Source organism: Caenorhabditis remanei, chromosome II, assembly GCF_010183535.1.
Source record: "Caenorhabditis remanei strain PX506 chromosome II, whole genome shotgun sequence".
In the NCBI taxonomy this organism is placed as follows: Eukaryota; Metazoa; Nematoda; class Chromadorea; order Rhabditida; family Rhabditidae; genus Caenorhabditis; species Caenorhabditis remanei.
The window spans coordinates 14,888,554-14,902,232 of NC_071329.1; the positions used below are offsets into that span (position 1 = coordinate 14,888,554).

Sequence of the window (13,679 nt, forward strand, 5' to 3'; positions counted from 1 at the left end):
CGGACAATTTTTGCAATTATAAGGAAATGAGACGACGTGAAGGATATTTTTATGGGATGGATATACACAGAAGAAAGAGTAAAAACCAAATGGGTTGTCTATAAACACCCGAACATCTATTGCCATTTCGAAACTGCTCAACTCTGGAAATAGACAGTAGTGTTGGAGTGATTTTACAAGGGAAGTCCTCGAAGTTTCCTCTTTCAAACGACTCAAAAATTTTCCGTCGACTGTCTAAATATCTCACCTTCTGAATGTCTTTCATGTTTTTGTGTAGACAAACAGTTGTAAATCAGATGACTGCCCTCTCGCTTCAATGAGACACTTTGGTTGTCTTCGGTATGGGTTTTGGGAAGAAATGGTAATATTGTAATAACTGGAGTATTATGATTTGCAGTTATCTCTAACCGAATTGGATAAAGTTATCAGAAACATGGAACTCTCGTTAGGTGTTATCATTTCCATCGGAAACAACTGTTTTCAGAAAATCGGGTCCAAACCGTCCAAAAAGACAGCATATAAGACGCTTGATATTTCAAAAGTTTCGATTTTACTACTTGAAAGTGTGAAACTAAGAAAAATCTGTTTTTTTAAGCAGTGATACTTTTAAATTTTCAAAATAGGTTTAAATTATGGTTCTGGAATTGGAAAATTCAGAAAATCTATTTGATTCGTAAAAAATCATTAATTACTGCTACAATTTCCAAATTAGAGCAGATTTATGCCAACTTTTCAAGAATCATGATAATAAATGGAGTCAGACTAAAAAAAGATGGAGCAGATTTATTAAAATATAAAAATTGGACAGAAAACATAAATATGGACGGGGCAGATTTTCCAAGTTACAAATTCTGGACCAACATTGAAGATCTGAAAAAAAAGAAAAATTTTCACGTGAAGTTTATTTTGGAGCAGATTTTTCAATTTGAAAAATTTGGACAGAAAAATTAAATTTTGTTATTTTTGCCGTGAGTTCCAACTCATCCGTTTTTCGTGGTTTTAGGGCAGAAATTGAAAAGTGAAAATTCTGGATCGGGCGGTATGCTAAGAAGGTGAAAAATGAGAATTCTGAAATATAAAATATCTCATTCAACACCGAGCTGCAAATATTATTAATTTTTCGTAAAACGAGGAAAAATAAAATTCTGAATACGCTGAAACCAACCTAAACACTACCAACAAAATTTTCCGAAAATTACCAATTAGAGCGCTTCAATTTCTAATTTCGAATATAGCCGGTGCAAAGTGAAAAAAATTCTGGTTGTTTTGATGTTTAATTTTAAAAAAATCTACGTCTACAATCAGAAGTTAGCGTGTCAAAAACAAAATTTTCGCACACGTGGAACTTCGAAATTTCGTTAGTTTTTCTTTTTGGTTCCAAATTTGCTCACTTCGCATCGGCTGTGTTGATGATTTGAAACCGAACAATACTCAAACGTAACAAATGTAAAAAATTCTGTTATATTTATTCGGTTTCAATTGTTTAAGTTGGTTTCAGCGTATTCAGAATTTTATTTTTCCTCGTTTTACGAAACATTAATAATATTTGCAGCTCGGTGTTGAATGAGATATTTTATATTTCAGAATTCTCATTTTTCACCTTCTTAACATACCGCCCGATCCAGAATTTTCACTTTTCAATTTCTGCCCTAAAACCACGAAAAACGGATGAGTTGGAACTCACGGCAAAAATAACAAAATTTAATTTTTCTGTCCAAATTTTTCAAATTGAAAAATCTGCTCCGAAATAAACTTCACGTGAAAATTTTTCTTTTTTTCAGATCTTCAATGTTGGTCCAGAATTTGTAACTTGGAAAATCTGCCCCCGTCCATATTTAAGTTTTCTGTCCAATTTTTATATTTTAATAAATCTGCTCCATCTTTTTCACTTAAATATGTGGTTTGTTAAGATAAAAAGGAAGTTGTTGGATTTGGAATAAATCTGCTTTATATTCTGTTTTCTAGCGGCATAAACACGAGAAAGAAAAGAAAACAGTATTAATGGAATGGTCCAAAAATGCTTGAATTTTTGAAATTTTTCTTCAATTATCTGAACTTTTGAAATTTCAACCGTCTTATATACAGTAATCCATTGTCAATCGAGACGACAGTATGCGCAGCGGGACGTCGGAGATTTAACAGTTTTTCCTATTTTTAAGTACAGCCGACAAAAGAGAATCCAGTGGTGTCACTATACCATGTTTGTTTTACCTTTTGAGGGAACGCTATAATATTTAATCTGGTGCGAGAAATGTCTTTGAAGAAGAAGTGACCTCCGATCTGATCAAGAAGAATCAATGAAACTTAAAACAGACAGAATAGAAGATTCCTGGATTGAATATTAGAAAAATACTGCTATTGTGAAAAAATGGGACGCCGTGATAGATATTTTATATGGAATGGGTAGAGAAGAAATAATAAAAACCAAATAGGGTACCTATAAACACCCGAACATCTGTTGTCATTTCGAAACTACTCAACTTTGGAAACAGACAAGGCAAGTCCTCAAAGTTTCCTCTTTCAAACGACTAAAGAAGTTGGCCCCTGATACTTTCGAGGCCGTAGATTTCGAATCTGAAATAAAATTTCGCTAAATCCTTCGGGGACCGTCAAACTTTTTCTATGATTAAGAATGACAGTCAGCAAATTGGAAAACTGGTTAGAAACCTGGGAGATAGATTTGTGTAGACACTCTGACAGACCGCATGTCACGCAAAAAAAGCTTAGCCATAGAAAAAGTTTGACAGTTCATAAATCCGCTCACAGAAGGATTTATCAGAATTTTATTTCAGATTCGAAACCTACGGACTTGAAAGTACCAGGGGCCTAAATTTTTGAGTCATTTGAAATAGGACACTTCGAGGACTTCCCTTGTTAGCTGTATTGAAATACCATTTGGTATATGACAGCTCTCACCCATTATTACTGTTGATCATCTAACCTGTCTGACACTTCTGTATCCAGACTTCTTCCATGCATACTGGAGAAACGGTCGGAATTCTCCAAAAAATTGGTGGCAGGCCGGAATTGAATCAACAAGTGGTTGTACCTTGACCGCCCGTTACTTGTCAGAGGCCGCAACTTTTCCAATGGTGTAAATCACGACCCATAACTCCAAACTCACTCCATGGCCTTTCCTTGTGAGTTCTAACTTCTGATTTCAATTTTCAGCACTGAACGCAATTGACCCAATTATTGCTCCAACTCCGAATCCAGCCCAAGCTGTTCCAAGTCAAAAATAAGCCGCCTTTCTTCTTCTTTCTTCATTGATTATTGTCTAATCATCTCATTTTCACTTTACTGATTGCCTCATCCAATTCTTTCTCATTTCCCTGTGTTTTCCTCTCATTCCTCATCCCGGTTCTCTGCTTCAATCCGTGCCAACTCCATTGATCACTTCTCCTCGTTCTCATTCTGAAATTGCATTTTAATAATCCCCCAGTTCCTCAAAGCAACTTGAATTCTGCCTAAATTAAATTCCGTTTACCTCCATGCTACATTCTCAAAAAAACAACCAAAGAAAAAAACAGAAAAGAAAGCAATTCTTATCAGAATTCTTGTCCCCCCTCTCTCTGCATTTGTCTTTTTTTCCCACATCTCCAATTTTTTTCTTCGAATAAAAAAATATTTTGATCCGGAATGGTTTTGTCCAACTACACCTTTGGCTTGCTACAAAATGGAAAAGTTTTACAAAGAGAAATTGCGGATCCACTTAACGTTAGAATCATGGGATGGCTCATGTTTTTAGTGAGTTCGAAGTCATCACGAAGTTTTTATTTGAAATTCAAAAAGTTCTCTTCTAGGTCTCAATCATCGGAATCGCTGTGAATTTACGAGTTCTTCAAACATTTTTCAAGCAGAAAATGACAAGTTTTTATATAATGTGCTCTTCAAAAACACTATCGAATATGATTATCATCCTTGGCTATCTTCTACATAATGCTCCGATAACTATAATGTGAGTTGTCTATGTCTGTCGGTGTATCCAAATGTTCAGATTTCTTGAATACAGTACCGCTCATAAGATTATCAGCTTTGGCTGTTTACAGTGGAAAATGACCAACTTTGACGGTGTATTTCGATGTCACCTGATTGTCCGACAAATTTTATTTTGTATGGGTTGAACAGAGCAAAAATAGCACAGAATTTTTGAAGTTGACCACTTTTTGGTACGGGTACTCCCTAGGGAGTTATGATCATTTTAAGGGGACAGCTCAAAAATCCCTATTTTAGCACTGAAATGGGGCGGTTTGAGGGAGAAATTACTTTGCCGATATGTATTATCGAAATAAAAAAGTTCCGACATTTTTTCCTCATCGGTGTTTGCGGACCTAGTGGAAAATTATCAAATTTTCCACTAAGTCCGCAAACACCGATGAGGAAAAAATGTCGGAACTTTTTTGTTGCGACAATAATTTGCTACGGAGTGTCCACAAAAAAAAAGTTGTCAACTACAAAAATGGAGTTCTATTCTTAGTCTGTTTGATCCCCTAAAAAGTTATTTTGTGTTTTACCATTAGTTTTTTTATGACGCACTTTCAAACTTGGGCAGATTCAACTGAAAAAGGCCAAACTATATATCTTACCGCACGGTACTGTATAGGTTTGTCCAAGTGTCCGGATGATATCTGTCTGCCTATCCTTGTGTCTTTTTACCCTGATGTCTCTTCTGATTCCAGAGACAACTTCACCGGACCCACCTTCTTCAACATGTTGGTCAATCAAATGGTCAGCTATGGAATATATTTATTAGGCCCGGTGACTCAACTCATGATTTCTGTCAACCGATTAATGGTTATGTTGTTTGTGAAGAAGTCAATAACACAGAATAATCAGAAGATTACTGTAGCCATATTAGTGGTTTTTTGGATTATGGCAGTGCTGATTACAGCAATGGGGCTTCGAGGTAAGTTGTGGTTTTACGAAGAGGGATCAAATTACAGTACCCGTCAATAGTCCTCATTTACAGTACTACAATACCGTCCAAAAGGTTGTAAACTTTAGATTTCTCAGGTAAAATTGCTTAACTTTGAGAGTGTGTTACGGTAGTTCTGATTGTCACACCTAGTAGGTTTTTGATGAATCATGGAGATCAAAAGTAGAGCTCCATTTTTGTATTGTACAACTATTTTGTTTGAAATTTATGGTGATTTTAAGGAGACAGCTAAAAAATCACTCTTTTTTGCACTGAAATGGGACGATTCGAATTAGAAATAACTTTGTCGTTATGTAACTCGCTAGGGCATGGCCGTACAAAAAAGTCGTCAACTACAAAAATGAAGCTCTACCTTTGTTCTGTATGGTTCATTGAAAACCTACTGAGTGTGACAATCAGAATTACCATGACACACTCTCAAAGCTGGAAAATTTAAACTGAAACGGTCAAAGTCCGCAAACTATTGACCGGTACTGTACATATATTGGCCACAAGATTTCTGTAAACCAGTCCTACTTCCAGACAGTTGCAACGTCATCTACAATCCAGAACTTCTGAATTGGTGGAGTGGTGGATGTGACGATGACATTGGGGAAGCTGTCATGGGATTCGTAATTCTTTGTGCTATCCTGTCCAACCTTTGTAATCTAATTGTAGTCATAAAGCTAGCAATGTCTATGGTAAGTATTTACTTATTTGAATCCAGATTATACCGTATCCTGTCAAAGATTCAGAATAAGAAGCACTTGGATTCCGAATCAGTCCGAAGGAGGCAGGCGAAATCTAGGAAATTGTTCATTCAGAACTGTATTCAAGACTGGTTATTCGGAATAGATAGCGTCAACAGCACGTATATCGATTTGATCTATGATGGGATATTGTTTAGATTCTTTTTGGATATTTTCTCGAATTTGATGACTCCGGTGTTGGACGGGTAGGTTTCTAGCAGGGAGTGAAGAACTGAATTTCGGAATTTCAGATGCGTGATGATGTTTTTCAATCATGGCGGAGAGAAGAAACAATCTGTGATTTTATCTGTGAAAAAGAAGGATACAACTACTCAGAATACCGGATCGATGGGAAGATTCTAGAGATTTAATTACTATTTATTAATTAGCATTCCTTTTAATTATGTCGGCAACACTGATGTTTAGAAAAATCTATAGTTTTAAAGACGAGCTTTCGATTGAATAGATAAATAATGAACTTGACATTTTCATGATTTGTAAGCCTTCAACCCACTAACTATCTCATCAATTTCATAAACCATCACATCGATACACATAGAAGACAACATAACACAGAATGATTGGAACAATAAACTGATCAAGCCAAGTTGTTTAATACGTTTTTCTAATTAGCAAAAATAAGAGTTTTTTGAATTTCAAGGAAAACAAAGTGTGAAATATGCAAATGAATGGATCCGAAACAACTCAAAAATTAAGTTGTCATTAACTTTTTGGCCTGGATGAAACACAACATATTTCAATAATCGAAATCATCATTAGCTTTATTCTGTATAAATACACTTACAACTTTTCTTTCTTATTACGATGAAAAGAAATCATTGAAAAACTTCAGATAAAAGCAAGAACATCTCAGGGTTTCTTTAGATTTCTTTATTTTTTCTTACAAGGGAATGACCCTGAGTGAAACGCGAAATTCTCAACGATGTTTTCACCAAAGATGGGCCTTACCGAGACTAGAACAACACTATATGTTTTAGTGGCAACAAACTCGTTTCCAGCTAATGGCAAACATTTTTCATTTTTTTCAGATTGTTTTGGTCGGGTCACTTTGAGACTCTGTAACTTTATTCATGAAAAGAAATTATTGAAAAACTTCAGATAAGAGCAACATCTCAGGGTTTCTTTAGATTTTTATTTATTTTTCTTAGTTCATTTTCTGAATTTTTCCTTGGGTGGATGTCAAAAACATCTTTTCGATGCCAGCTGATAAAATATACCCCGATATTCTCAAAATGATTCATCAGTTGACAAAACTTTCATGAAACAAAAATGACAACAAAGGAAATTGAACTGAATTTCAGAAAGCTTAACAATTCAAGAAAAATAGATTACATTCAAGAAGAGATCGGTGTTATTATAGTCATGTTTTGTTTCATGAATGCCGATGATTTGGAACTTTTGATTTCTATTTTCTTCGTATTAATTTTCCTGTTGAACATATACATTACAAATCTGGAATAAAAAATCTATTGCACCTTCGACGCACTTCACGACTTACCCATCAGCTCCATACACAAAGACGTCAAAGCCCATTGTGACTGAGGTAACACAAACTTGGCTTAAGCAATAAGTAAAAGATGCAATGTTGTTAGCAAAGTCAAGAACAGAAATCCAATCTTGGGAACATGATTGAAAATAGAAACGAATGGATAACTTCCGACGACTTTGGTTCGCTTCGGAGGATAGTCTTTTTTGGGATCTCTACAAACTTAGACGTTTAGATTTGGATGAATGCAATGAAACTTACAGATCGACAGAACAGCTTAGCAGCTATCAAAATATTCATAAAATTTGTAAACGCAGCTAGCCCAAGTATTCCATAGAGCATATACCATGTGACTTGATTGTTGCAGTTCGTTTGCGTGTAGCCTACGTGAGGGAAGGCAAATGGGACGCGACAGTTATCTGTAAAATGTGTGGCCTCATGAAATTGATGGTGGAGAGAGCACCTGGCAGTCCAAACAACGTGGAAAACCAAATGGTGAACACCCATGAAAGGGATATTGCAAATATGGTTATTGTGCCGCTGTACTGAGGAACATAAAGTTCGAAAATCCATACCACAAGGAGTCGGTTGATAGTGATCAGGCATTGAGTTATTGGGCCTGTATGTTTTCGTGAATATCGCTATTCTTGACCAAAAAGTTTACCTTGTAGAATTAAACCATATCCAAGAGCCTGGTTGAGGTAGGCGTTGAGCTCCAATGTACCAATTGGGTTGTAACTGAAAACTACTCAATTCCAAATTGTAGTTTTCAAACAAGTTTCATGAAACTTTTGCAGATATTAGCTGTTATACGAAAAACAACCTTTCACCTGTTTGATCTTATTTGATCATATGTTGGTATCTTATGACTAATTAAAACACTTCATCCACCTAATCTCAATTATCAGGTGGCCGTGATAAATTAACAGGTGTCAAGGTTATCATAATTCAAAGATCACAGACGAAAACTTACAAAGCATTAACTGGACCAACATAAAGCAAATAAATCAGAAGAGTCATGCAATTTGAAACTGTTTTTGAGATACATAGCATATAGAAACTAGTCTTTTCAAGTTTCCAGAAGTGATGAAACATGAACACATTTATACATAGACCGATAGAAGCTGTCTGAAAGTTCTTTCTATTTGTATAAACAATAGCGATGTATCTCCCTTACCAGTATCATATGCGATCCAAGAACTCTTGTTACTATCTCATTGAACTCCATGTTGCTGAAGATCAGTTGTTCTTTAAGATGAGCGAGTCTAAAAATCAGGAAAAAACTTAATAATTGCATTAATCATTTAATCAGGAGAATCTGGAAATCAGACAAAATGACACATGACTAATACGGGAAAATAAAAAGAGTCAATGAATTGAAAGTTTGTTGTAAGACAACAATTCATTTTATCTCTATTGAAAGTTTTTAAATTTTTAAGTTTTAAAAAACTTAAAAATTAAATAACTGAATCAAGTCTCTTGCCCTATTTTTAATTTTTATCCTAGTTCTTGCAACTAATCAGAAGAAAATTATATCCAGTGTATCTAAATTCTCTAACTTCATTTCCTGAATTGTTCTCTTACACAGATATGAAAAATCTTCGTTGAATAGAGAAATAAGGATTTCATAAAACAAGATAAAACAATGAAGTGAGCAACGAAGCTCAAAGAATGGAAAACAATTTATTATGACTATTTGTTCATTTCATCTTCACCTGCAGAATGTTCAGCTGTCATCAAAATAAGGAAACAAAGGGGAGTCAATTAGAGCACATCGGACGTTTTATATTTTGAATCCAACTCGGAAAGAAATGAATTAAAGTGTGAGTTATTTAGTTTGATTCGCAGTAATTCTGATAGTTAATTGATGTGATTAGATACTATATATATTGCAATAATGTTTTTAAATCATGCAGTTTTGTCGCGGAAGGAGAATGATCTACCTTCCCGACTGAGAAACTCTTACTCACGCCACCCTGGCGTTTACCAGATTTACCAATATCTGAGAAATGAACTCCGACTACAACATTCAATGTGACCCGTGAACTATCAAACTGATACCATCACTATTCTGACGTGCCACTGACCTTGACCTGGTGACCTGCTGATAACAATCTACCCTACATTTGCTGTGCATATAAGGAAGAGGAAATCGTCAGTCGAGCCACTCTTCTGCAAAGCGAGACGATTGCGAGAATATGCTGGAATCAACTGGTATCGTCTCACGATACGGCACTCTAATTGTGAGACAATCAGTGAGGCTGTGGCAAATGCTCAAAGCTGAATACTCGAATTTTGTAGTCAATGAGAAAAGTGTAGTCATTGAGAATGTGGAGCCGATAAGTCTATGTAGTCAATGAGTTTCCGCCAAATTTCTCAGGGCACGCCAAATCAAGTTTATCTGGCCATCCAATTATTGAAAACTAGGCTAGTGTTCAACTTTTATAGCAGTTTCCTCAAGATTCAAGATTTAGTGATCCCTTTGAGTTAATGCCCACTGGGAGTATGGGCCCAAAATATTAGAAAACACGAATGCTCTGGATGTTGCTATGAATGACTTGGAGATTGTATTGAAACCACGAAGAGTGGAAGTCGAGCGTTTCGAACTAGAGTGCTATTCTGATAATGCGAAACGTGTCCAAGCCTACAAAACATTGGAAAAGTGTATGCACGAGATATATTTTTAAGTCTCACACGTGAAATGTGATTTTGTGACTTTCTTATAAATCTCATAATAAAATCTATTTACTGCTATCAATCTATGCAAGAAAAATACATGAAAAAATACAATAATATGACTACATATATACACTATAAATATGAACTATACAATCTGTTCAACTTTCACAAGAAAATAATTTAGATGTTGTTCCCATTCACAGATTTTCTTCTTCTTCTTCGATCACTGTGGGTGTCTCTCTGTAGCGATGACGTGGATTCGAGTACCGAATCAGTCTCTCCGGTTGTTCGTTTCGTGAAGTGGACGGAAGATGCAAGGAGAGCACTTGAGGGCCTGGAAAATTATTGTAAAGGAATGTATATACTATTAGAGATACCGTCATATTCATTGAATGAAAAATAGTCCTCTGTGCAATTAACCAACGCATTGAGATTTTGACAAATTCTCAACACGCGACGACGTCCAGAAGGCCTTACAAGATCCTGTCCGATAAGTTTTTCGCTCAAATTGACGTCGGGCATTTCGGAGAGTATTGATGACACGGACACGTCTGAAATTGATTTGTTTTGCTTGAAAATTTAAGATTCGAAATACCAAGCGAATTGACTAACAACGACTCGTCAACATGAAGTGTTGAGAGATCGAGTGGTGACGGAATATTGAAGAATTGAAGCCATGAGTCATCAGGATTCGGTGATTCAGCTATATATTCCTCTGGAAATACTATATCTTTCAATTGATGGGCATCGATGGCTTCCGATTGATTTGAAACTTGTCGATCTGAAAATATGTATGTTGAAATTTAGCAATTTTTGACAACTTCTCACTTTCAAATTCAGGGACCGATGAGAATGTAAATAATCCGAGATATTCGTCTTGTATAACCGAGAGACGGGCAAATTTCGAAGCATTCTGGCATTGAATCACAAGGTTTTGAGCCTTGTAACGATCGACTTGTTCCAAGAAGTTTATCACTTGAAGTAGTATTATTTCTGGTGTGAACTCTCCGAATCCAAGCGATTTCAGCAGATTTTCAGCACGGAGAATCGTAATTTCAGTATTCCTAACAACTGGTTCTTCGAAATCATTCGTAGTGCTTCTCGATGCCCATTGATTCGATAAAATTATAGAATGCAGTTTATTCTGAGCAATATTTTCTTCGAGATCGCCCAGAAGTTCCTGAATACTTGTCGGGTATCCGTGAACTTCTTGAAATGCCTCCAAAATGTCACCATTAGTCTCAGTCATCTCCAAATCCACTCGATTCTGTTGATTTACGAGGAACAAACGAGCCATTTTCGATGCATTTTGAGATTGAATGATCAAAAATTGCGACTTAAGTTGTGAAATTCTGATAAGAAGACTCATAAACTTCTGTTTGATTATCTCCGGAATTCCTTCATTGAATTCAACTTTCGGCGTGATGAAAGCAGACTTTCTGAGCATTTCGTAATCCGGATACTTGCATTGCTTGATTTGCGCGTTTTCGGATGCTTGTTGACATTGAAGAACGAGACTTTGCGATTTGAAAAATTGAATTTCGTGTTTAACAATTTTCCGGAGGTTCAAAATATGAAATAAATATTGATATATCACGATTTCATTTGATGTCTCAATTTCAGTATCTTCTTCAAACGAAGTCTCACTTTTAGCTTTATCCTCTGAACGTTTTTCTGGAGATTGAAAGACTCCAGAAACTTCTACGATTGTCTCTTTCTCTAACCGGATACTTCGTCGTCGTATTCTTTCTGACTCTTCGTCGTACAAATCTTCCTCGACGTTATCGATTACTTCTCGCTTAGCGTCTTCTTGATCCAACACAGTCGTTTTCTTTTGCGAATCATTGGGTATCTCCTTTTTATCTACTGGTTTCTCGACAACGTCATCTGACTCTTCTGTAGCGATCACCGTGACGTTTTCTGTATTGTCGAGTGTGTCCGACTCCACTTCCTCTGTCAACGAATCGTCTGAATTCGCCACTTTCGTAACGTCCCCAGCTCTCTTCTCGTTTTTTTCGGATTCCAGTTCAGGGTCTTCCAACTTTGTCTGGATGCCTTCGGCCTCCAGGAAAATGTCTTCTTTTGTCTCGTTGTTAACATGTTCTGTCTCATCTTTCACGTTTTCTGGATCTTTCTCGCCATCGTTTGGCGTTTCCTCGACGATTTGGGACTCCTCCCGAACGTCTCTTATTTTCGCGTAAATGTACCCCGACGCCTCTTTCGGACAATCTTCAGGTTTCTCAACGTCTTCGGTAACTGTCGATAAATTTTCTGACGAGTTCTCTATTACGTTTTCTGGCTCTTTCGGAACACCATCTGATTTCTTTTTGACTTCTCCAGCATTGAGAAAACTCGTTTTTCTCGCTTCCCACTCTTCATCCGACTCAGCGAGTGAATCTATTGATTTTATATCCTCAACGTCGGATGACTTCACTTCAAAGCTATCCAATTCCACATCATCTGAATCCTTTTTCTCCAAATCGAGTGACGCGTTTTCTGTGATTCCTTGCTCATTTTCGGAAACATTCCACTCGTTGTCGGAGGTGTTCGTATCTCCCTCAACGTTCTCCGATACTTCATTGTCTCCTGTGACATCGTTTTTCTCGCTGAGACGTTCTCTCTGTCCTGAGCCAAACTCCCACAAATTCAATGGAATTTTCGACTCTATGTAGCCATTCGCACCTTGGTACCTCTTGTGACAGTCAGTGACTTGCAGAGCTGAAAACAATTATTCAGTTTTTTAATCCGAAAAATGAGTAATTCTGTCGAAATTCTATTTTATGAGAAAATTTTTCAATAAGAAATCGCTACTTACATCCGTTGTATAACTCTCCGAAAAGCGTTTCGATCCAATTGTCCGGGAGACTTCTCAGTTCCCGCCGTACTTCAGGCGTTTCTCGAGAGACATTGGCCATTTTACCTGTAAAAACGTTATTAAAATAGAAGAAATCGGATAAGAAATGACATGATTGTAAGACAAAACGATAAATAAGTATAACAATATCACGAAAAGTGCGAAAGTGATGAGATTCGCGGAAAAAAAAACAAAGAGCAAAATTAGTCGACGAAGCAATAGAGAGGAGCGCAAAAATTAAACATTCGAATAAAACTCTTTTCAAGTGTTTCTGAAGAAAGTTTGTATGAAAAAAGAGAAGAAAATTGCTGAAAATCGGCCGAAAACAACATTTCAAGCAATAAACCAGATAAAGCTAAAAAATAAATAAAAGTCTGCCGCTGCTTGCAAAAACTCCGTGCGCAGGTTGCAAAACTGAAAAGGGGCGGGGTTACGCTAAAATTGAAGGTCGTTTTTGCTGAAAAGGTTCACTTTAGCGGGTTATTTCAAAGAAGTATTTCTTAAAAAGGAAATTTTTGATCTACCCTCATGAAACGAAAAATTTGAGAAATTAGCAGGTCTAAAACGTTATTACTTTAATTTTTAGCGTAAAGCTCAAGGTCGGAAGAAAGAAAATTTCAGTTTTAGAATTATTCTGAAAGCATTATCCAACCATTCAATCCAAAAAATCCTGGTTTCAGATACTTTTTCAAGTCGATAAGGCAATTTTTCATTTTGATTTCGAAAAAATTTACTAGATTAGTTCTTTTCTCAACATTATCCAACGAATGATAGCTCAAATCGTGCTCCGGAGATTTTTACACATTTCTGTAGGACGGTATTTCAATTTGCTCATTAGTTTTCGAGAAAATAACAAAAAATTGAAAGAAACTCGGAATTCGATTTCTCAAAAACTAATGAGCAAATTAAAAAATTTCAGAAATGTGTACAAATCTCCGGAGCAGGTTTTGAGATATCATTCGTTGGATAATGTTG

The 13,679-nt window shown here is 36.2% G+C and overlaps 3 protein-coding genes across 3 annotated transcripts; 1 reads left to right on the top strand and 2 right to left on the bottom strand.

Annotated features, from left to right (window-relative positions):
- Window positions 1–3,726: 3,726 nt before the first annotated feature.
- On the top strand, window positions 3,727–6,027 carry GCK72_007021 (uncharacterized protein; the record flags this gene model as incomplete). Its single annotated transcript, XM_003109799.2, has 6 exons — window positions 3,727–3,747; window positions 3,804–3,958; window positions 4,680–4,906; window positions 5,459–5,616; window positions 5,671–5,870; window positions 5,916–6,027. The coding sequence occupies 6 exons, from the start codon at window positions 3,727–3,729 to the stop codon at window positions 6,025–6,027; spliced, it is 873 nt and encodes a 290-aa protein (XP_003109847.2).
- Window positions 6,028–7,179: 1,152 nt separating this feature from the next.
- Window positions 7,180–8,399, bottom strand: GCK72_007022 (uncharacterized protein; the record flags this gene model as incomplete). The annotated part of the gene is made up of 6 exons (XM_003110020.2): window positions 7,180–7,386; window positions 7,433–7,590; window positions 7,635–7,790; window positions 7,836–7,909; window positions 8,145–8,299; window positions 8,349–8,399. The coding sequence occupies 6 exons, from the start codon at window positions 8,397–8,399 to the stop codon at window positions 7,180–7,182; spliced, it is 801 nt and encodes a 266-aa protein (XP_003110068.2).
- A 1,648-nt stretch (window positions 8,400–10,047) lies between these two features.
- On the bottom strand, window positions 10,048–12,765 carry GCK72_007023 (uncharacterized protein; the record flags this gene model as incomplete). Its single annotated transcript, XM_003109833.2, has 5 exons — window positions 10,048–10,184; window positions 10,228–10,401; window positions 10,446–10,631; window positions 10,679–12,568; window positions 12,666–12,765. 5 exons carry the CDS (start codon window positions 12,763–12,765, stop codon window positions 10,048–10,050), a joined length of 2,487 nt encoding a protein of 828 aa, XP_003109881.2.
- Between the last annotated feature and the right edge of the window lie 914 nt (window positions 12,766–13,679).